The 24,630-nt window shown below is 42.8% G+C and overlaps 1 protein-coding gene across 2 annotated transcripts; it reads left to right on the top strand.

Moving 5' to 3' along the window:
• Nucleotides 1–1,528: 1,528 nt before the first annotated feature.
• On the top strand, nucleotides 1,529–24,629 carry CHRNA9 (cholinergic receptor nicotinic alpha 9 subunit). Of its 2 annotated transcripts, none has more exons than XM_027103109.1 (6): nucleotides 1,529–1,619; nucleotides 9,801–9,920; nucleotides 10,207–10,352; nucleotides 11,606–11,760; nucleotides 20,251–20,783; nucleotides 23,908–24,629. In XM_027103109.1, exons 2-6 carry the CDS (start codon nucleotides 9,857–9,859, stop codon nucleotides 24,450–24,452), a joined length of 1,443 nt encoding a protein of 480 aa, XP_026958910.1. In that variant the 5' UTR covers nucleotides 1,529–1,619; nucleotides 9,801–9,856; the 3' UTR covers nucleotides 24,453–24,629. The 2 variants fall into 2 exon arrangements, with proteins under 2 accessions (XP_026958910.1, XP_026958909.1); XM_027103108.1 differs by having other exon boundaries at nucleotides 1,533–1,655.
• Nucleotide 24,630: the final 1 nt, after the last annotated feature.

Genomic DNA, 24,630 nt, shown 5'->3' with positions numbered 1-24,630 from the left:
GACAGAATAACGCAGGAACATTCTAGAAAGTATATTGATTAGGACACACTAACTCTAATAATCTACTTCATAGCTTAAATCTATTGGTAGGCTGTAGTATCATAAGCATTTAGCTATTAGTCAGAAATCCTAGATAAACGGATGGATCTCTAAAGAGTTGGCATTTGACACTGTTACATTTCAAGCTGTTTTTTTGTGCCATCTCTTTAGAGCTGGTTAAAAACTAGATTTCGGTCATGACGTCATCTTCAAGGCCCTGTGTCAGGACATGCGGGGAGTTTACAGCGACACCTGGTGGCTGGAAAGGTGAAGTACCCTGGCTTTGTTAGAAAAGGATAAAGGATAAATTGTGTCTAAAATTTGGTTTATTTTTGTGGTAGAGAATTTCATTCTTTGTTCCAATTCTTTTTGTAGGATTGCAGTTACGTATTTAAAAAATGGACTTTGATTCTTTTAGATTATTTTTATAGCCTCCAGCCTTTCTTTCCTAAAGAAACCATCAACCAGGTGAACTGACCAGTACTATCAGCTGGTCTAGATCTACCCAAGGCCAGGACTAGGGTGATGCAAATTTAAGGAGGTGGTAAAAACGTCAGTAATGAGTATAGATCACATTCTAATGCAGTAATTTAAAAAGTCAAAATTAATGCCAAAAATTCCTTATAAACAAAAATATCAAAATCGTAAATACAGGATCAGTATTATTGATTTTCCCTTTTGATCCCATGCCCTAATACGGCTCCAAAAGGCCTGAAAAGAGGCAATGAACTCGATGGCCTAGCACCTGACAGGGCTCACACATGTTCAATGAATGCACAGCCACCACTCCCACCCCGACCCATGGTTTCCCTGTCCTTCCTGGGTCTCTCCCTGTCTCCTCTCATCTTGGTCAAGAGTAAGGAGCCTAGGTCAAGGGCAATGATAGAGAAGAAGAAAAAACAGAGAATAGAAAACTTAAATGTGGCCCTGGGGAAACAAATTGGGAATGGACTCTTCCATTTCTCCTGTTTTCCTTTTCAGCACCCTCCTTCATCTGCTTCTTCCAAAACCTGCTTCTCAGGAACAGGGCCTAAATTACTCATTCATGCCTAGCGGCTCTCTGCTAAGCGGGCCTGAGCCGATGAGACTCAGACACTGAGGGCAGGTGGGAATGGAGATGAAGGAGGACATTGCGCTGGTGAGAAAGCCCCTCTCACCTCTTTCTGGGTTTAACACGGCCCCCCTAGTTCCCATGCACCAGGACCAGGGCAGGACATGGGAGTGGGCTTGTTGAGGATCTGGGACCTTGGGGCCATGTTGCTTCTCGGGGGTGCACGTCTGTGGAAGACGTCAGTAGCTAGGAGAGAGTCCCCCTCCTGCATCCTCCACGCTTGTCTTTCACCTAACTCTGCGCGGTCATTAGATAGACGGTGACTGCAAATAGCAGGAAAAGATTGTGCAATTGGAAACACACAAGCCGCTGTGAAAAGAGGAAATAAAACCAGTGGGCTGAGAACATATTGGGGTGAAAAAGGATCAGAAACTCAAGAACAAAGAAGAACTTCAAAAAAGCCCTGAGAAGCAAGTGGCCTTGCAAAGGAGGCTCAACGGGTCTCATGGATGGGGCTCCTCAGCACACAGTGAGTCGAACCCCCAGAATAAGAGGAATCTAGAAGGTACTCACCTTATACAACTGTGTAAAGTGTTATGGCTTTCAAATATACCCCCCTGGGGGATTTCAGGGAGAAGAGCATGCGCCCTCTGACAAAGCACAGACACCAGAGCCGGCCCCAGTCCCCAGATCCTTCGCCGGGACACATCGGATACCCTAGATCAAGTATCAGCCCAGATACTCCCAGATACTCTCCTGACCCAGAAAACTGCACATCCCTTATCACCTGCTTACGGCTCTTCTGCCGGCTACGTAATGGCTCTCTTTTTACCAGTAGAGGTTTTGCTGATTGCTGGAGCCCACGTGGTTCAGCAGGGGAATCATATTGACATTTATCAAGACCCTGCTATACACCAAGTATGTGTTTGGCACTTTATCTGTTTTCTCTTTAATCCTCACAATAAGCCTTTTAAGTAAAGGTTACAGTTATCATTTTTACAAATGAGAAAACTGAGACTCAAAGAAGTTCTGTGACTTACTCAAGCTCACATAAATAGTGAGTGGTGGTCCCAAGATTTGAACCTGGGCCACAGGACTCCTTCTGTGTCTTTACGTCCTTTCTGTTGCATTAGGTCAGCAGAGACATGGGGGAGATGCCTCCCTGCCCTCCTCCTGCATCCATGGCAGATGCTGCTGATGACCTTGGTGGTTGTTCCCTCTGATCCAGGATTATGTACAAGGCACAGGCTACATATAGAGAAGTTATGATCCATGTTCTCAAGGAGTTTGCTTTGACATAGGTTAAAATATAATACGGCAGTAGACTAGGAATGTAAGGCTGTAAATAACACAAGTGCTAAAAAGATTCTGGTAAGCTTATAAATCATAGGAAATATATTCACCATCCTTTGTCTGAAAGCTGACCTTTTCCCTGCTTTCTAATTCCTTGGATTTCTTTTCTCATTCTAGATATTACTCATTTATTCAATCAAAAAGTGTCTTCTCTGGGTCTAGGAGTACAGCATAAAACAAGACCAAGCCCCCGCTCTCAGGGAGCTTAATCTCTAGTAGGAAGACAGACAAGAAACAAGCAAGTGCACACAGACATGCACATACTTCAGCTGGTCACAGTGGGATGAGACAGTAAAGCAGGGAAGATGAGTAGATTGGAGTGGAGTGTTGTTTTATGTACGGTTGTCTGGCAAGGGACTTCTGATAAGGCGGCATTTGAACTGAACCAAGAAGGAAGAGAGAGAGGGAGCTGAGAGGATATGGCCAAGGGCACCGCAGGCAGAAGGAACAGAGGCCCTGAGCAGGGGTGGCGTCGTGCTTGTGGGATGGCAGAGGCCAGCCTGACTGGAGTGCAGTGAGTGAGGGGCGAGGGTTAGAGATGGAAAGCTGGTAAGGATTTGGGCTTTTACTCTAATTGTCACTACAGGGAAGTGAGGAGACCTGTCCAGCCTCCAGACATCAAGCAGGGCTGCTGTGGACTCTCCAGTTCCCATGTGTTTCTGGTTCTGCAGGTTCTTCCTTTTATGTGGGAGAGCTCCCTCTCTGGGGATCTGTACGGGGCTCCCGGGCTCCTGCACTGGAAGACAGGTGGGATTTAATGGAACCAGCTGAGCTGCACTCAATGTCGGCCCTGGCCTCCCCACGCACCTGCCCACATCAAGCTTTTGCATCGTGACTCTCTTTTCCCTTCAGGCTGTGCTCTGTCTTCATCTGGGATGCTGACCCCTATTGCAGTGCTTGAGCCTGGTTAAGTGGATTTAAGGGTTTGATGACATATATCAAGGGTCAGCAAACTCTGGCCAGCCACCTATTTTTATAAAGAAAGTTTTATTGGAACACAGCCATGCCTATTCATTCACATATTGCCTTTGGCCGCTTTCACAACACAACAGCAGAGAAGAGTGGTTGCTACAGAGACCATTTGGCCTGCAAAGCTGAAAACATTTACTATCTGGCCCTTTACCTAAAGAGTTTGCCAACCTCTGTAATAGATTTAGATCTGCTAACTCTCACAAAGCAGAAAAGAAGATATTAAAAGACTGCTACAAAAATATGTAAGTAATTAAATCCACAGCGGATTGACAATAATATTAATATTGCAGTGAAAAAGAAGACAAGACAATGGCAGGACTGATGTTCTCCCACTCATAGTACAAACTGCTTGTCAGATAAGATAATAGCCTCTAATCAGTTCTGTCAAGAAGTTGGTGGAGAGAGAGAGAGAAGGGCAGGGGGCAGGGGGTAGGAGAGAGAAATGGATAGATAGATAGGTAAATGGTGGCTACAGGTTACATGCTCAAGTTTTAATGCTGGGGTTGCATTTTCCCCCTTTAATCATCAACTTGTTTAGCACTTTTTATGGTCACACACTGTTCTTAGGGTGTTACCAAGCCCATTTTGTATCTGCTTACCCAACTCAAAGCAGAGCCAATCTACTGACACAGGGTTGTGCTGAAGAAATGTTTAACGTTTATTGCAAGGTGTCAAACAAGGAAAATGGGCAACTGATGCTCAAAAGACCTAAACTCCCCAATGGCTTTCAGGGAAACGTTTTTAAGAGCAACATGAAGGGTGAGGGTTGCGGGATGCCTAATCAGCTCATGGACATTCTTCTGATTGGTTGGTGGTGAGGTAACTGGGTGGTATTTCAGAAGTCAGCATCATCAGCCTTCTGTTTCCAACCAGTCTGGGGTCTGTGTGCTAATGTCTTCCTCCTGGTAGGGGTTTCAGTACCTGCAAAACAACTCAGAGATATGGCTCAGGATGTTACCTATAGCCCTTGAGGAGGAACTAAAGATCCTTGACTTTGTTTTATGGCTAAACTTTGTCTTGCTTGATTTCTTTCCTTTTTTCCTCATGTTCTCACTTCTCTCATTAAATTTGCTCTTTGGAACTCATGGAAGGCCTAGAAGGCTATAGCTTTTCTACAAACAAGAGGTGGGGACATAGTGGGGGAGCATCTATCCCTGGGAAGGCCCTGAAAGGTACTGCTTGGTTTCAAGGGTTTCACATATGTTAACTCATTTAGTTCTCAAAACAACCCTAAGAGGCAGATACTATTATAATTGTCCCCATTTTATAGATGGAGAAACAGAGGCACAGAGAGGTTAAGGAATGTCTCCAGAGTTACACAGCTAGGAAGTGGCAGGAAGGCTTGAATCCAAGCAGTTTGACTCCAGAGTTTATGTTCTTAAATTCTACTTTATACTGCTTTTCTTGATTATGAAAACAAAGACAAAACAAACTGGAACATGTTCAGTGAGTATAGCCTCAGTGGGTAGTAGCCCTTTTGGCATGATTTGACATCTTAGCTACCAGCCCTTATCCCAAACCTTGGTGCATGGTAAAAGAATTTGGAGATTACTCCTTTAAAAAAGTTCTGATTTTTTAATTTCGAGACACATGTCCAGGATGAGTCCATTAGAAAGTAGTGTGAAATAGGGCATCAGAAGCCCATCGGGGAACCTCCTGAGATTTCAGTGAGTTGGGAGGCATTGGTTAGCAGTTGCCACAGCTCTGAGCACCCAGGACAGCTCTCCTCTGCTAAGAGCTTGGGCTCCTAGGGAGGCTGAGGGTCTCTGGCTTGGCTCTCAGTGGAGAGTTGTCATCCTGTCCTGTCTACCCCCTCTCTGGGTGGACCGCAGACTTTTCATCTGTAAAACAAGGGAGATCAGCTAGTTGGTCTCCATGAGCTTTTCAAAGGTTAAAAATATTCTGATTCTAGATTTAATGAAATGGAGAAAATATCCATGCCATATTAATTTGTAGGGGGGAAATCCTTTACAAAGCATTATGTTTGATTTTTGCTAAAAAAATACATGTAACAGAATGAAGGTATTTGTGCTTTTCACTCCTTTGTCTTTCCCCCTCCCTCCCCCTCTGCTACTGGGGAGAAGGTCTTTTTGCAAAAATTTCACTAGGATTCTCTGTCAGTCAGGAGCTCTATTCCAAACAGCAGAAGCACTGCCATCCTTCTCCTGGAATGGAGCCCTAATTTCCTGCATTTATTTCTTTTGCATTAGTTTTTGTAGTGAAACATTTAAATTCCTTTCTCATTTCCTTTTGTGTATATTATTATTATTTTTAGCCATGCCTCACGGCATGCAGGATCTTAGTTACCCGACCAGGGATCGAACCCGTGCCCCCTACAGTGGCAGCACAGAATCTTAACCACTGGACGGCCAGGGTAGTCCCTTGTGTATATTCTTTAGCTAATTTTTTTGTGGTTACCATGGAGATTACATTTAACATACTAAAGTTAAAACACTCTAATTTGAATTTATATCAGTTTACCTTCAATAACACATAAAAACTCTGCTCCTTTCACAGATTTGTTCTCACCCCTTTCAATTGTTGATGTTACAAAATTATATCTTTATACATTGTGTGTAATGGTTATTTTTTTACTACAAAAAGAAACTAACAGTTGGAATAGGCAATAAAATGAATAAATCTCCAGAGAATTATGCTGAGTGAAAAAAGCCAATTGCAGAAGGTTACATACTGTATGATTCCGTTTATATAACATTCTTGAAATGACAAAGTTATAGAAATGGAAAACACAGATTAGTGGTTGTCTGGGGTTACAGAGGGGGTAAGGGAGTAGGGAAGTGGGTGTGGCATCTGGGATGCCCCCAGAAGGCATGAGCTCAATGGGCAAAGGGTTCTCAGCAGCTTCAGCCAAAAAGGGTTGAGCTGGGACCCTGAGGGAGGGAGAAGGTAGGAAAGGATGGGAAACCATTCAAGGAAGATCCTGCGTGAACTACAATGCAACACCATGAGAACAGGAAAGGAGTGTTTAGAAGCACCCTCCGCGCTTCTTTGTACTCATAATCTTCATGGAGTGAGGCAGAGTTCTGCTACTGACCTGGGTCCCTCCAGATCTCACAGGACATGACAACACAGTTCCGTGACCATTGAAAAAGGTGGCTGCCGCATGAACACTGTCTGTCTCTGCCTGGTTGGATTCTTCTGGGTGACCTTTCTTTTCCTTCATTGTGCTTTTCTATACTTCCTAATCTTGCTACACTAGACATGTATTTCTTATACAACAAAAATTGTGTTAAAACATATTAAGGGGCTTCCCTGGTGGCGCAGTGGTTGAGAATCCGATGCAGGGGAGGCGGGTTTGTGCCCCGGTCCGGGAAGATCCCACATGCCGCAGAGCGTCTGGGCCCATGAGCCATGGCCTCTGAGCCTGCGCGTCCGGAGCCTGTGCTCCACAACGGGAGAGGCCACAACAGTGAGAGGCCTGCGTACCCCCCCCCCAAAAAAATTAAGATCTTACAGAATGTCTCTAATAGCCTAATATTATATTTTGGGAATAGACAAGTCCCTCAAGATTGGTCCATAGAGGAGGATTTGGCTCCCAGCGACTCTGAAATGACTGGAATCCTTTATTGTGGCAAGGAAGGCTGCTTCTCAAAAGGTGCAGACATTGAAAGGGTTATTGTGTTCTCTAGAAATTTTCTGAATTGTGGGTCCCTTTTTTCTGGCCAGAATATACTCCCTCAGATAGTGATACCACACAAACTGTGGTGAAATGCTGCTCAGAATTTCTACCCATGAGCTGGGGGAAGGTAGCTGCTGGCATGAATATCGTGAACTTCCCAACTTATTTAGGACTCTGTGAACCTGAATTAACATGCCAACAGATATGACCATTCCTGTTAATGGGCTCTCAGGAAATAGGGTGTACTCTGGAGGTTCCAAATTTCTAGATGACTGAGGTTTATTCAGATTATTTTCATTGTCTGAATCCGTATTTTAGAAAATCAGTCTAAAGCATATCTGCCTGCTTTTTAGCCTTATTGAGCTCTAAGTGGTGAACTCAACGGATTACTTCTTCCATAATTTTCCTACAAGCTACAGGACCACTATGTTAAAGGTCTCTCTCTCTCTCTCTCTCTGGTTTTTTTTTTTTTCTTTCTTTCTTTTTCTTTTTTTTTTGCGGTACGCGGGCCTCTCACTGTTGTGGCCCCTCCTGTTGCAGAGCACAGGCTCCGGACGCGCAGGCTCAGCGGCCATGGCTCACGGGCCCAGCCGCTCCGCGGCATGTGGGATCTTCCCGGACCGGGGCACGAACCCGTGTCCCCTGAATCGGCAGGCGGACTCTCAACCACTGCGCCACCAGGGAAGCCCTCTGTTTTTGTTTTTGTTTTTTGGTGTGTTTTGGAGCTAAGGGAAACAGTAAAAGTGCACCGGTCCCAGGGAAAACACCTAGTGGTTGTTTTTAGAATGAATTTGAGAATTCATTTGAGAATTTGAATTCTCAATTCAGAATTTGAAAATTCTGAATGAATTTGAGAATTCATTCTATACTTTCTAATTTCGAAATTTCAAATTTTGAAATTTCTAATTTCAGAATTTCAAAATTCATTCAGAATTTTCCCCCCAAAAGTATTGGTTTAATTTGGTTTGTGTTAACATTGACAGGTGAGCATCAAGTATTACCATCTTTTTTTATATTTAAAGTGACCAACTGAATGAACTGAGTTAATCAAAAGCAATCAGACTACCAGAGATGATTACTTTCGAGGCAGGTTTCAAGCAGCAGCTGCAGTAGCTAACACCACGTGTTCACTGAGCACTTATTCCCAGGGGCTGTTCTCAGTGATGTGAGGCATCAAAGACACATAAGACAGAGCTTCTCTCACCATGAGAAGGAGAGGCTGCACTAACGTGGGGAGCACATCAGACTGGTGTGGGTGGCCTGGAGTCTGTCTCCGGCCAAGTGCTGCTGGAAGGAAGCCATTCGAATCTCTAGACATCAGTTTCCTCAGGAGAAAATGAGGCATTCAACTCAATTTCAAAAGGACCTTCAGCCTCTGAGATTCCAGAGCCGATGGTTTTTGGGAGGAGGAAGGCCTGTGCGTGGGCACTGGGAACTGTGTCATGTGATGAGTGAGTCAGACTCAGGGCGTCAGAAAAATAACGTCTTCACAATCAACACAAGGGCATAGGCAATTAGGAAACGCACTTAGCTGAGGCTTGAGTGTCTGTTCCATTCGGAAGATATGTTCCTGAAGAGGGACAGGGTGACTCATCAGAAGGCTGTAACTTGATGAAGTACAGCTATCCAATTTCCTTGCTCTGATTCCAGGCAACTGAATGATCTTAATTTGGTTTCCCAAGGCAGTTTCCCCAGGCAAGAGAAGGGACAGGCTGTGGCAACTGGAAACTGACATTCTTTTGTGTGAGCAAAATTAGATCACATATGAGAAATGACTGAAATTATAAGAAGTAGCATTCAAATGCAAAGCATCCTTAGTAATTTCATCACCAGTTATGAATCATTTTCATGCTGATTTGGTTAGCCTTTGTAACTTTTTTTTTTTAAGAGCTAGTAAACACTGGGTGACTTGGTAAATATAGAAATTCTGTATCTGCAAAGCTGATCAGAGGTGAAAATTACTAACATTTACATAGTGCTTTACAATTTACAAAGTGCTTCTCTATACAGTATCCCAGTAGCTCTGGGAGACAGGGGATATTATTTTCCCAGTTTCTAGTTCAAGAAAGCTCTGTATTGTGAGGGAGGATTTGGGCTGGAAGTCAAACCTAGGTCCTGCACTGCTAATCCAAATCATAGTGCCGCTGCTTCTGAAGCAAGCGAATGCTCTTCTGCCCCCCATCCACCTGCATACACACACACACACACACACACACAGACACACCTTCCTATACAAGATCTGTGCTCAGTGGGACAACGGAATGAGTGGTGAGAAGCAGAAGCACAGAAGAAACCCAAATGCCAGTCTATTCCGGAGATTGTGGAACTGCTTCTCTTTCCCTCTTCAAAAGCCACTCCAAGTGCATAGGGCCTTTCCAGAGTCCCTGCTTTTCTTAGTCCCTGCCTGAGTCTTCTTGCTGCAGGTATAGAAAGTGTCCTGTCTGCTTAGGTGGAATCTCAGGGAGTGTCAGACTCCTATCTCTCTTCCCCTGAATGTTTGGTCTGGATATTCCTGCTGAAGGTAGCTAGGGATGCTCAACAAGGGTGGCTCCCCAGAACAGCACTGCCTGACCTAACACACCTGGGGCTCCTGACTTCTCAGCTACTGGAGCTGCCAGTCTCAGATTACCAGTGGGGAGGGATCTCAGGACCTAGGGCCCTCCGTGCACTGCAAGCCTGAGCTCTTTGCTGTGCAGAGACAGTGGCAGAGTAGGTGCTTTGTGACCAGACCCTTCCCATTCACAGAGAGAACTGGAAGACCGCACTGCCTGGCTGGGAATTTACAGAGGCTTAGGGAAAAGATGAACTGGCCCCACTTCTGCATCTCCTTTTGCTGGATTTACTTTGCTAGCTCCAGACTGAGAGGTAAGAGGCTGGTGGGCGTGTAACCATTGTCACTCATCTGGGGCCACTTCTTTGGGTTTTAGGGTGGGCCAGGAAAAAGAACAAATGTTCTAACTGCAAGGAAGTACTTCGTCTTCTTACTGACTCATACTAATCCTGTAGGGTGTGCCAGAAAAATAACTCCCGTCAACCTAGAGCTTGTCCCCAGCTGATGCTAGGTTATCCCCAACGCTAGTCCTTGGACTGTTGTTCTTTGCCTTGAAATATACATGACACTGAATGTTGATCAGGTCCCTCTTTTGAGCAGCTGGAGAAACAGCAGATGGAAAATATGCTCACAAGTTGTTTAATGACATTTTTGAAGATTATTCCAATGCTCTTCGTCCAGTAGAGGATACAGATAAAGTTCTGAATGTCACGCTCCAGATTACACTTTCTCAGATTAAGGATATGGTGAGTAACATAGTGGTAACTCTGAAATGTTTAGAATGAAAGTAACAGTGCTTTCCAACGGGAATGTCTGAACTGGGAATTTGAGAGAAAGTGAGAACAGAGAGCTCTGTGTGCAAGCTGATGGGAGAAGGGAACTCCAGGGGAAGAAAGCTTTCTACAAAATTAATTTCACTAAATTATGTAATCCCGGCCATTAACACTAACAGTCTTAGATCATCTAAAGAAAGTTGATTACACATTACATGTTCCATCTCTATGAAATGTGCAAAATCAGCAAAACCATAGAGACAGAAAGCAGAGTAGGGGCTGTGGGAATAATGGGGGAATAGTGATAGACTGCTTGATGGTCATAGGCTTCCTCTTTTGGGGTGAAAAAATGTTCTGGAAGTAGAGAATGGTGATGGTTCCACAACATTGTGAATAAACTGAAAGTCGCTGAACTGTACACTTTAAAATGGTTTAAGTGGTGAGTTTCATGTAATGTGAATTTTATCCCCAGTTTTTAAAAGGTGGGTTTTTTTTAAATTAATTAATTAATTGATTTTTGGCTGCATTGGGTCTTTGTTGGTGAGTGTGGGTTTTCTCTAGTTGCTGCGAGCGGGGGCTACTCTTCGTTGCGGTGCACAGGCTTCTCATTGCGGTGTCTTCTCTTGTTGCGGAGCATGGGCTCTAGGCGCACAGGCTTCAGTAGTTGTGGCTCATGGGCTCTAAAGCGCAGGCTCAGTAGTTGTGGCGCACGGGCTTAGTTGCTCCACGGCATGTGGGATCTTCCTGGACCAGCACTCGAACCTGTGTCCCCTGCATTGTCAGGTGGATTCTTAACCACTGCACCACCAGGGAAGCCCAAAAGCTGTTGTTTTAAGATGACTTACCTTATATAATGCTTATATGTGTTTAATTACATGAAGTTATGAAACTTGAAAGACTTTTCTTTAGTACATTATCGATGTTTGCCGACTTTTTCATTCAAAAGAATCATCGGTTGATCTATTTTCAGAGAAATTTGGGCAGTTGATCCATGCAGAGATCTGATGATTTAAATATTTGTCCACTTTACATTCCGAACACTAAATCACAGAAAAAAACATTTCCCTGGCAGTCAGTCAAGGGGATAGACTGGAAAAATTCTCACTTTCTTATTGGAAATAGACTAGTGCTCTTGGAATTCCTGTTTTAAAGATGAGTGTTCTAGAGACAAGTGCATTCGGTTGAGGTGTTGATGGGATAAAGTTGTATCTGGGTTAATTGTGCAGGATGAAAGAAATCAAATTCTGACTGCCTATTTGTGGATCCGCCAAATCTGGCACGATGCGTATCTCACGTGGGATCGAGACCAGTATGATGGACTGGACTCCATCAGGATCCCCAGCGACCTGGTGTGGAGGCCAGATATTGTCCTGTATAACAAGTAAGTGCAAGTCAGTAGTTTCTCAGGAATGAATTTATTGATGTAACAGAATGTAAACATAATGGAAAAGGAATGTTTAAAACTTGCATGAGGTTAAGTCTATTCATGTTCCTAGTCCCTGAAGTGAAGGTCATAAAACCTCAGATAATAAAACAATAGGTCATAAAATCTTAGAGTTACAGCCCCCTTTTCAGATGAGAAACTGTATTAGAAGCCGTGTTAGTTTTCTAGGCCTACTGTAACAAAGTACCACATACTGGGTGGCTTAAATGACAGAAACTTATTGTCTCACAGTTCTGGACGCTAGAAGTGCAAGATAAAGGTACTGGAGCTTCCCTGGTGGCGCAGTGGTTGAGAGTCCGCCTGCCGATGCAGGGGACACAGGTTCGTGCCCCGGTCGGGGAAGATCCCACATGCCGCGGAGCGGCTAGGCCCGTGAGCCATGGCCGCTGAGCCTGCGCGTCCGGAGCCTGTGCTCTGCAACGGGTGAGGCCACAACAGTGAGAGGCCCGCGTACCGCAAAACAAACAAACAAACAAAAAAAGATAAAGGTACTGGTAAGGTTGGTTCCTTCTGAGGCCTGTGAGGAACACTCTGTTCCCTGTCTCTCCCCTAGCTTCTCAGGTGTTTGCTGGCAATCTTCAGTTTCTTGACTTGTAGAAGCATCCCCACAATCTCTGCCTTCTTCTTCACATGGTGTTCTCCCTGTGTGTTGTCTGTGTCCATATTTTCCCTTGTATAAGGACACCAGTCTTGTTGAATTAGGGTTTACACCACACCAGTATGACCTCTTCTAGACTAATTACATCTGCAATGACCCTGTTCCAAATTAGGTCACATTGTGAAGTGCCAGGGGCTAGGATTTCAACATACGAAGTCTTCACAGATGCAATTCAACCCTTAACAGTGGTGCTCCCTTGTCTAAGATCATGTATCAAAAATACATGATACGAATAAGATTAAATCAGAATGGGCCTGCTAGAAGCTGGCCTATGGAATTTGGACCTTGTATGGAGTGGAAGATGAACTAGATCATAAGATCACCAGTTGGCCTTTTCCTGGTCCGAGAGCAAGGGGCCTTGGTGAGTGGGTAGGTAAGGTTTAAGTTTCTCAAATTGTAAAGTGTGCACGAATCATCTGAGGAGGTTTTGCTCAAATACAGATTCTGATTCAGTAGGTCTGGGGTAGAGTCTGACGCTCTGCCTTTCTATAAGCGCCAGACGGTACTGCTGCTGTTCCACGGATCACACTTTGAGAAGGAAACAGATAGCTGTCTCAATTCAGGTTCAGATGCTCCACCTGTTGTCAAAGGGGCTCCTCTCTCTTTTTATTCTGGAACTCAAGTTTCTCAGGGCTGGGAAAGGTTCCTCTGAGCAGAGCCATATGAATGAGGAGCAGCTCAGGGGGACTCTCCGGAGAGCTCAGCCTTCTACTGGACGTGTTTCCCTTCAAGAAGCAACTGGTAGGTTGCAGCCTGGATTTTAGTCTCAGTCCTTACTCAGAGAGCTTGTCCGAGGGTCATGACCTCATGAATCATAGTCCTGATGCTGCTGTCCATTCCCCACTCTGGAATGGCAACTCTTCCATACCCCTTCCCAAGCAAGATCACATCCAAGTGCTGGTGCTTTAGTACTCTGGTTCACACCCCCCTCAACACACACACACACACACACACACACACACGTACATAACAGGCAAGAGAATGAGCCAGGATGTCCATTACCTCGTCCCACACACAGGGTGCAGGAGAGTAATCAGAGGATACACTTTACATAGAACACTTACAGCATTCTATAAGTTCAAAATTCTCCCTGGAGGAAAACAGAAGGCTGGTTCTCCTTTTCCTCCTGCTTTGATTGACTGAAGCAGTGCCCAGCCCTTACCGAAACACTTCTTTCCGAGCTGGCATGACCTAAGTTAAGCCTATCCCAGTCCCCCTTTATCAGAGAAGCCAGCTATGCACTCATGAGCTCACACAAGCCTGCTGTGTCTTTGGTAAATTTTGTCCCCGTTCTCCGTCCTTTCCTCCCGAGATCGCTGGCTTTGAGAAGTGTGAGTTCTGATCCCCTTTTCTTTCACACACAGACCCTTTTCACCACACTGATTCATCAACTCTTTTCTTTTCCTCTGGATTGACTCTTTAGTCTTCTTTCCCCTCCTATCATGGACAGTTCTGTTTTGGATCCTCTATTTTCCTGTGTGTTCTCCTTCTCAGTAACATCAGAGTTTTACTATTCAGAGGAAACCCTAAATGGACTTATAGTTGGATGTCATTTGCATTCCTTTAAACAACTGAAATGAGAATAGAAGAGAGTTAGAGGACCAGGCAAAGGAGAGACCCCAGTCCTTTGGGGTCCCCAGGAAGGACCCTGACCCTGGTCCTTCTACCTGAATCCCTGGACCTGCAGAATCTTCTGCTCCCTGATATAATATAAATACTTCTCAGAAACTGGTACAGAAACTTGTAGACCACAAAATGGGCTTCCTGAGTGGTGGTAGGGAGAATAAAGAGGGGTATAAGGCAGGTGATCCAGTCATGTGTGATAGAGTTAGTTTGGGCAGGAAGATGCTTAACAGCTAGATTCGCCATTGGTGCCTGAATCCATGGGTTAGACTTGCTGAGGATTGATGAGGATGGTCCTGGGCCTGGAAGCTATTTCATATGAGGAGCAGTCGAATTTATTGATGCTTAGTTTGGAAGAGAGAGGTCCTTAGGAAGACTTGATGGCTGTCATAGGCAATCATAGGAAAAATAAGGTAGAGAAAAAAGAGAAAATTCCTCCAGAGGACAAAACCCAAAACACTGAGTAGAAGTTAAAGGGTTTTTTAATTGCATTTTAATGCAATTAAAAAAAAACTAATAATTTGAATAATGAATTTTCCCAAGAGGTAGTGAGCTCTTTCACAATATAATGACTCAAGCAGATATTGGCTGTTACCAAGTCAGTAAAGGAATAAAGTTCTGGTGGGGTTGTTTAGTATAGGTATATGGCCAATATAATGGTTAGTATAAGAGGGTGCAAGGATTCCTGACATTTTTAGGTTAGGTAAAGAGTGGATTACAGAAATTTCAGAAGTGTGTTTATTATGAGGGAGTTTTAATGGTTGGATTTTAATGGAACGGTTTAATACTTGGATTTTAGACCTGGTGAGAAATTGGGTACCCTGTTGTACTCAGAAAGATTTGTCTACAATTTAGCTTTAAGTTCTGCTTAAGTAGCTTAGAGAATTGAAAGGATGGAAAAACTGTAAGATGAGATTGGATATACATATGTCAAATTTTATGAGATTGTATACCTTAAATGTATGCAATTTATTGTATGCCAATCATACATCAATAAAGTGCCTTAAAAAGAAAAAAAAGATGACATTGGAAATAAAGGAGGCAGAAGAGGAACAGGTTTGGAGAAAAAGATGATGAGTTTGGTGTGAGACCTGTTCAGTTTGGGAGACCAAAGGAACAGAGGAGACAACCAACAAAGAGATTGCAAAGGCAAGTTTTCAGCCTGGAAAGAAGGTCACGGCTAGAGCTATCAAAAGCCCTTTAAGCCCTTATAGAACTGCTCAAGGAGGGAAAGAAAATGGCTGAGGATAAAGTTGGAGAATTTCTTCACTGAAGAAATTTACAGAGAACATTCAGAAGAAATGGTTAAAGGGGTAGAAGGAGAACTGAGAGAATTGCCTCATAGAAACCAAAGGAAGAAACGATGTCTAGGAACAACTCAAAGTGAAGTGCTTGGGAAGGGTTGACAGACTCTTAGAAGAGTCTTTAGATTTGCCCATTTGCAAGTCATGAGTGACCTTTGAAAGAGCACACTTTGAAAGCTGGGAAGAAGCCAAATTGCAAGAATACAAGCAAGATGGGGAAGTGAAAGCAGCAGGCACCAATTACTCTTGAGAGCGGTGTGCAGAGAGGAGAGAGGTGGGAGGGGCCTGGGAGGAAGGGAAGTTGGTAGGGAGACTTGGGAACAGAACTGGGAGGGGATTAGAGGAGCCAGAGAGAATAAGAGAGACCAAGAGAGGCGAAATCCTGAAAGAGACTTGGAAGGAAAGAAGTCACAGTACAAGAAGAGAAGTTAGCCTTGAAAAGAAAGAGAAGGACCTCTTTTTTTTTTTTTAATTTATTTATTAATTTATTTATTTTTGGCTGCGTTGGGTCTTCATTGTGGTGCGTGGGCTTTTCATTGCGGTGGCTTCTCTTGTTGCAGAGCACGGGCTCTAGGCGCACAGGCTTCAGTAGTTGTGGCTCGCAGGCTCTAGAGAGCAAGCTCAGTAGTTGTGGCACACGGGCTTAATTGCTCCGTGGCATGTGGGACCTTCCTGGACCAGGGCTCGAACCCGTGTCCCCTACATTGGCAGGCGGATTCTTAACCACTGCGCCACCAGGGGAGCCCGAGAGGGACTTCTTTTTGACGTGGAAGGGAAGATAAGGGGGACACACGAAAGACGGAGAGACTGGAGATAGGAAAAAGGGTGGATTGTGGGACTGAGTAAGGAGACAAGCCTATGTCGAGGTTCCAGGCACTGTCTGGTACCAGAAAAACTGGCTGATTCTCACTGTTCTCTCCTTCACCAGCCCACACTTCTCCAGTTCTGGAGATCTTGCTTCTTACAGCCCCTGCTGGGAAAGGTCTTTCTGCTCAAGTGCGAAGCTGAAGTCAGCTCAGTCTTTGATCAGGGGAGAAGGGACTGCGTGAAGGGCACTAAGGGTTGGAGGAAAGGGAAGGTAAGAGGAAAACAATTTAAATAATCTCTTAGGGTCATATTATTGAACGCTGCCCTCTCGACCTCCATTTTGAAATTTTGTCCCTGTAATTTTTTTCATTTTCTAGTTGGGAAAATAGAACACAGTTAGAAACAGAGGGAAGGGAAAGAGAAGAAACTCATATGTATTGGACACTTACTGTGTGTCAGGCAGTGAATTGGGGCTCTACATAGTGTGGTAGACAAAATAATTGCCCCCAGAGTGTCTCCATCTCAATCCCTGAAGTCTGTGAATATGTCACCTTACATGGCAAAAGGGACTTTGCAGGTGTGATTAAATTAAGGATTTGAGAGGAGATTACCCTGCTGGGGCCAATGGAAACAACCTTACAAGTCCTTATAAGAGAGAGAGGTGGGAGAGTCAGATGCCACAAAGGAAGCAGATATCAGAGTGATGGAAGGAAGGAGTCCTAAACCGAAGAATGCAGGCAGCCTCTAGAAGCTGGAAAAGGCAAGGAAATGGACTCTCCTTTAGAGCCTCTAGAAAGAACGCAGCCCTGCCTAAACCTTGATTTTCGGATTTTTGACCTCTACAACTGTAGAGATGCTAAATTTGTATTATTTTAAGACACTTGGTTTGTGGTAATTTTTTACAGCAGCAATAAGAAATTAATAGATTAATTATTTACTTAATATCACATTTAAAAAGAAACCTTAAGGTATTATAGCCTCTACTTTTACAGGTGGGTGACAGAAATGTTACTTGCTCAAGGTTACAGCAACTGACCAAGATTTTAACCCAAATCTCTCTGTGATATTTCTGTGATGTCGTTGCTACTTTCTAAAGGAGAATGAGCCATATTGATCCAATCAACCCACTTACCTTTCTTTGTTAAATCCTTCTTCTGCGCAAGGCATTCAGTCATGTGTTGAGGGGTTAGGATTTTAAGACTCAGTCTCTGACCTCAATGAACAGTCCAATAAGAAATGTATGTAAAATGTAAGCCCCTCATAACACAGAAATAAAGTACCAGAGCCCTTCAAAGGTGAAGGGATTTCATCAGACTGGAGGGGCAGGCGGGGCTTCTCAGAGGGGTAGGCATCTGAGCTGTCTTGAAGGATGTATTAGATTTATATTTGCAGAAAGTGGGGCGGGTATTATAGATAGAAGAAAGAGTTTGAGTAAAGGAGAGACAATCACAGGATCTGTTAGGGTTTCAGTCTTGACTGGTGGTGTGCGAGTGAAGGAGACCAGTGGGAGACATCAGAGACCAGTGGGAGGCTACAGAGTGGGATGGGAGTAGATCATGGAACGTCTAGGACACTGAACTTAGGAGGTTTGGAAGTATTTGGTCGGCCATAGGAAACCAGTGCAAGTGCTGAGCTGTAAAAAGATGTGATCAGAGAAACCAGGGAGATAAAACAAGATATTGGTCATGAAGTAATTAAATAGTAATGTCTTTAAACTCCTCCTGAGTAGCTGGGGTGATGTTTTCAGACAGTGGGCTCCTTTGCCCTCTGGCTTCTGGTTGGGTTGGGTCAATGAGAAGCACCAGTGAGCAATTGGAGGGAGAAAAGGGAGTGAGGTTAGGGCATGTATTCCCTTGCTCTCTTCCTATAGAGTTATTATCTTTGGCTTGCTGTGTCCCTTGACAGAAAGGTATAGCTCCTGTCATGGTGACCCTCTTAAGCAAGTCTTTCCTTCCAGGTGTTGGTAACTGCACCTTCCCTTCACCTCTTTGGGCCCAGGAATGGTAATAGCTCTGCTGTTACTAGCCCTGGAGTGGTTGCCCTACACCTTATCCATACCTTTGTAAATAGTCCCTGCATTAAACACTCCTCAAATTATCTAATTTGAGTGGGCCATCCACTTTCTGCAGGGACCATGACTAATACAATTATTCTAGCTCCAGATAGATTCTCTCTGACCCCGAGATCTCTTACACCAAGGAAGGTAGGATGGGTGAGTTCCCATCCTCCAGTTCTCACTTCTCGTATAGCTAACTATATATATTTCTCATTGTTACAGAGGGTAGGTTCAGGCATTTTCAAAATATTCATTTTGTTCTCTTCACAAGACCACGTTAAAGATCCCCTCTCTAGACCTCCATTAAAAATCGAGTGCCACAATTCAGCTGTAATGCTCTGATTAGAGTGGACCCAATCAGACCATTACAGTTAACATTGTGGTACCTAAATTTTAATAAGTAGGAAAAAAACTTTTAAAACATGCCAGTTCTTTGATCTAACACACCCTCTTCTAGCAATTTAACCTAAGGAAAGAGTCAGTGGATAAACGCAACAATTTGACTACAGAGATGTTCACTGCGGCATTGCTTGTAAATGTAAAAAGTGGAAACAACCATAATGTTGAAAATAGGTGAATTGGTTAAATAACTATGGCACATCTCTATAATGGAATGTAATTGAATACCATTTAGCCACAAAAATAAAGTTGCAAAAGAATATGAACAGATGATCATAAATGTTTTTAAATTGTCTCAATGTTATTTTGTAAATTAACTTTTTTATTTTGAGATTATTTTACAGAAAAGTTGCAAAGATGGTACAGAGTTCTTGTTTATTCTTCACCCAGTTTCCCTTAATGTTACATCTATGTAACCATAGTACATTTGTCAAGACTAATACAATACTATTAACTAAACTACAGACTATTTGGACTTCACCAGTTTTTCCACTAATGTACTTTTTCTGTAAGAATCTAATTCAGCAAACCACATTACATTTAGCCATAATATATTTTGTAGGGAAAAAATCATAAGGAACACTTGGAAAAATGTGCATTAAAATATTAACAGAAACATACCAGTTAAGGCTGTAAGCATTAGAAACTGACTTTGTCTACCTTGTGACAAAGGGAATCTGTTGGAAGGATATCGTACAGCTCACTGAATTAAAGGAAAAAAAATCAATGACCAGGTCTTGGAAAGGACAAACCAGGACTACTCTACAGTTCAAGACAGTGGGGAATATTGAGATTTTTTTAAACAAAATAATAATAATTAATTGACTTTTATAGGGAGCCATCACCAGTGTGAGTCTTTTTGGTCTTTGGGTCACTCTGCTTAAGATCTAAACTGCAGGGAGAGTGAATCACTTGGACCTAGCTCAGGTCACACAGCCAGCCGCTGGCCAAGGGTGGCTGAGGAACCTTGATCATTGTTTCATCTGCCTTACAATGGTCATGGAGAAAGAGTCATTCCCCAAAGTGAAACAGAAATTCTGTACCCTCAAGATGTAAGGCATAAATGTTGATAAAGCAAAAAGAAATTATATCTAGAATAAATTATTATCTCTTAGATTATGGGTGAATAATCTTTTCTCTGTGTTTTTCAAATGTTCTACTGTAAACATGTACAACTCTTTCAACAGCAACAAAAAGTTACTTTAATATTCTTGTGCCCACAGTTAACAAAATCAGGTAAGCAGAGCCCCCTGTTAGATTTTAGCCTCGTTCACTTTTTGTCTGGGTGTCTGAATCATTATACCTGGACCAAGAGAGTGGCACTGGGAATGGAGAGGAAGGGACGTAAAGCAGAGATGCTTTAAAGAAAGAATCCAAGAGAACTCGGCCCTAACTATTCACAGGAAATGGAGAAGAGGGCAAATTAGAGTTGATTCCAGACTTTCAAGCCAGGGTGACAGGAATGGTGATCCACTACCAAGACACTGAAGTGATGGGCACAGGGTGCTGAGCTATCGGGGGTAAGGAGTTCGGTGAGTTGTCCTGGCGAGCAGCTCTCATCTTCCTCCTCTGACCTCCAGGGCTGATGATGAATCTTCTGAGCCTGTGAACACCAACGTGGTCCTGCGGTATGATGGGCTGATCACCTGGGATGCACCAGCCATCACCAAAAGCTCCTGTGTGGTGGATGTCACCTACTTCCCCTTTGATAACCAGCAGTGCAACCTGACCTTTGGTTCCTGGACCTACAATGGCAATCAGGTGGATATATTCAACGCCCTGGACAGCGGAGACCTCTCAGACTTCATCGAAGATGTAGAGTGGGAGGTGCATGGCATGCCTGCTGTGAAGAATGTGATCTCCTATGGCTGCTGCTCTGAGCCTTACCCGGATGTGACATTCACTCTCCTTCTAAAGAGGCGGTCCTCTTTCTATATCGTCAACCTCCTCATCCCATGTGTCCTCATATCTTTTCTGGCTCCCTTGAGTTTTTATCTCCCAGCAGCCTCTGGGGAAAAGGTCTCCCTGGGAGTGACCATACTGTTGGCCATGACTGTATTTCAGCTCATGGTGGCAGAGATCATGCCAGCCTCAGAAAATGTCCCTCTGATAGGTGAGTTCAAGTGTCTTACACTTTGAGTCAGCACTGTGGTAACTGGGGTTGTATCTGTATCTTTAAACTCCTAACAATGAGGTCAACTTCAGACTCAACACAGGCTGTCACATACTTCATTTGGTGTCTTCAATTGGCATCTTTGAAAAGAGATGTGGCTGTTGGAAACAAAGCTGGTCTTGTTGTCTCCAGGTTCACCCAAAAGAGGAATGAGAACAATGTGGTTTAGAGCAGTGGTTCTCACAGTATGGTCTTTGGACCCACAGCATAAGCATCATTTTAGAAATGCAAATTCTCAGGGCCCACCCTAGATCTACTTAATTAGAAACTCTGGCCGTAAAGCCTGGCAAAATGTTTTTAAAAGCTTTCTAGGTGATTTCGATGAGCTTTTTGTTCAAGTCTAATAACCACTGGCTTATAGATTAAGACCCTGATTTTGAAGTCAAAGAAATCTGCGTTTGAACTCTGACTTCACCACTCATTCTTTGATCAGCCTTAAGAGAGTTACTTAGTTTTTGAGTCTCTACTTCATCATCAGCAAAATTTGTGTAATTGCTACCTCATTGTGCCACTGTTTAACACAGAGCCTGGCATATGGTGAGGACTGAGAGAAAAGTGACTATTATTATCACGTTACAAGGGATTTCTTCTTGGGAAGAGTGATAAACGTGTTGAAAATGATGAGCTGGATTTTTAAGCCTGACGTCTACCCTTGATAGAATAATTCTCAACCTTTACTGGGTATAGTAGGTGTGGAAGAGCTTGTTAAAAATGCAAGTTCCTACACCCAAAGAGGTTGTTTTTCTTTTTAAGCAATCTTGGGCAAGATTTGGGAATCTGAGGTGATTCTCAAGTGGAACACACTTTCAAAATTTTGCAATAATGAAATGTCCCTCTAAGGGAAGGAGTGTAGACTGTGGCTGCCATCCCTGCTTCCCCTTTCCTTTACCTCCCTTGTTCTGAGATCCTTCCTAACACCTTTAATACCTACTTCCTGCCACCAAGGATAACACCCAGATCAATACGTCTATCTCAATGACTTGCTGTTGTAATAGATGCTTATGAGAATCAGAAGCTAGACCTAATTTTTAGTTCTTTAATGTAATCAATGAGGAGAAATTTCAGAACACCAGGAGACTTAGAAAGCAATATAAAAGGGGTATTGTACTGCCCTTTTACCCTCTCCTGTATCCAGTATTACCCAGTATTTAGACGTTACTACATTGGTTTCTCTGTTTGGAGATCTCTTCCTTGTTACGTCTCTCCCAGCAACACCTCCCCCCCCCCCCCCCCCCCACACACACTCACGTACACCTTTTTGAGAAATAGACACAGAAGGTTCTCTCCTTTCTCACCACCACTAATAAAGAGGAAGACGTTTATTGGTACTTTTATCACCTCTCCTGAGGCAGAAATGATTGACAGTGACAACATCTAATAATAACCCTGTTTGAGGCAAGATCAGTTGACAGATCCCTCTCTCTTCTTTAGAAGTAAGATTCAAAAGCAAGTTGGATCAATTTCTAAAGAAAGATGTCTCAGAACATGTCTCAAGAATTTTACAAGCATTACTTTTTCTGTGTCTGTGATAATATGAAATGTATCTTTTTTGGAAGGGTGTACACAGATCTTGAGAACTTTATTAATTGTCACAATTTGTTATTGTAGCACCTATGAAATAGAGTTACAATCCCATAGAAGTGTGTTGAAGTTTCCTGCATCAAGTGTAGCATTTGATCCAGGCTTTTGGCCCACAGCCTTGACAATGTTAAGAAAGATTCCATTTATTTTTAGTTTACTCAAAGCTTTTAACAAATAATAAACAGATGATAATCATTATCAAATGCATTGTCTTCATCTGTTAAGATGATCGTGTGAGTTTTTTTCTTTTCCCCCATTAAGTTAGTGAATTATATTACAGTTTTCTGATGTTGAACTAAACTCTTCTTTATCATGATGAATTATCAATTAAAGACACTGTAGTATTTAGTTAGCCAATGATTTTTATAGGACTTTCTCAAATGTGTCTATGAATGAAATGGCCTTAATATTTCCTTTCTTGCTACTTTTGGAACCAAGGCTGAATTTACTTCATAAAATGAGATTTTCTAGGCAGTTTTCCCACTTTTCTATTTTTGGAACAACTTGCATAAGATATGAGTTATCTGTTCCTTAAAAATACGGTGAAACTCACCTGTAAAACCTTTTGGCTCTAGAGCTTTTCGGAAGGTGGGTGGGTAGAGGTATTTGGTTAATTCCTATTTCTATTTAAGTGTTCTTTCTTCTTACACTAAATTTGACATCTTATATATTCGCAGAAATTTCATCTAGGTTTTCAAATGTATTATCATACAGCTATTTGTAATATTATTTTATTGTTTTCTAAATTTCTATTCTCTTATTTTTTTCTTTTGCATCCCTTTTTCTTTCTTTCTCCCACCTCTATTCCATGAGTGGCCTCATCAAAGGTTTATCAATTTTATTACACTTTTCAAAAAGCTTGCTTTTGGTTTTGTTCAACTTCTAGGTTCTTTGTTCTACATTTCAGAAATTTGTACCCTCATCTTTATTGTTTCCTTCCTTAATTTTCCTTTTTCATGAATATTTGCTTTACGCAATCACATGTTAAAGACTGAGAGTGACGCAGTCTCCTTTCTTCCCCAATGGTAATGAGCTTTCATATTAACAAGGTCCAAAGACAATTCTGAAAACTGACCAAGATCATTCATTGTTTACTTATTTGTTCGTTGAAAGTGGAAGTTTTTCACAACATGACCTCAGCAAAAATTTACAAACCTTTTAACTCAGGGCAGGGGACAGTGCTGAAAACTTTTCCTGTGTTTTCTCAGTTAAGCCTCGTCATAGTCCTATGAGTTAGATACTAATATTATAGTCATTTTATTAAGAAGGAAGCCGAGGCTTACCAGAATTATATAACTTGCTCTAGGTCACAAGTCTAGTGATGACAGAGCTGGGATTTGAACCCACTTTTATTCAAAAGTCTATAATAGTATATAGCTTCCTTAGAAAAGGTGTATATAGCTTCCTTAGAAAAGGTGTTTGTTTCTTTTTGAGCCAAACACAAGGACAGTTTTAAGCTAACTTGGTTGTTGTTATTTTCCAGGCAAATACTACATAGCCACAATGGCCTTGATCACAGCCTCCACTGCCTTGACCATTATGGTGATGAATATCCACTTCTGCGGGGCTGAGGCCCGGCCAGTGCCACACTGGGCCAGGGTAGTCATCCTGAAATACATGTCTAGGATCTTGTTTGTCTACGACGTGGGTGAGAGCTGCCTTAGACCCCGCCAAGACAGGGAGGAGGACCACCTCACGAAGGTTTATGGCAACCTTCCAGAGGCTAATCTGAAGACGACCAGAAATAAAGACCTTCCCAGAAAGAAGGAAATGAACAAACTCTTAAAGAATGACTTGAGGTACCAGGGTGAAAACCCTCAGGATGTTGACAGTTACTGTGCACAGTACAAAGTGCTGACGAGGAATATCGAATACATTGCCAAATGCCTCAAAGACCATAAGGCCACCAATTCCAAGGGCAGCGAATGGAAAAAGGTTGCAAAAGTCATAGACCGATTCTTCATGTGGATTTTTTTTATTATGGTGTTTGTGATGACTCTTTTGATCATAGCAAGAGCAGATCAGTGAGCATTTGGTATGTGGGGATAAATCAATAAAATTCCCCTGTGATCGACTCTAATGTTCTTCCAAATTAGAAATACCTATATCTATATATACACAGATATATATAAATTAGGATTTATGTTGTCTTTACTTTTTGTTTTCAACTTCAGATCAATATTATAGCTATCTGTCAGGTTAAATC

Source organism: Aethalodelphis obliquidens, unplaced genomic scaffold (genome assembly GCF_003676395.1).
Source record: "Aethalodelphis obliquidens isolate GAN/ISIS:26980383/991018 unplaced genomic scaffold, ASM367639v1 scaffold6, whole genome shotgun sequence".
NCBI lineage: Eukaryota > Metazoa > Chordata > Mammalia > Artiodactyla > Delphinidae > Aethalodelphis > Aethalodelphis obliquidens.
This window is presented reverse-complemented; position numbering and strand designations above follow the sequence as displayed.

Bases quoted from the DNA above. Each gene is read 5' to 3' on its own strand.
- CHRNA9 (XM_027103109.1), top strand. From the start codon at position 9,857: ATGAACTGGCCCCACTTCTGCATCTCCTTTTGCTGGATTTACTTTGCT. The intron at 10,353-11,605 runs GTGAGTAACATA...TTAATTGTGCAG, and splicing joins TTTCTCAGATTAAGGATATG to GATGAAAGAAATCAAATTCT. The intron at 20,784-23,907 runs GTGAGTTCAAGT...GTTATTTTCCAG, and splicing joins AGAAAATGTCCCTCTGATAG to GCAAATACTACATAGCCACA.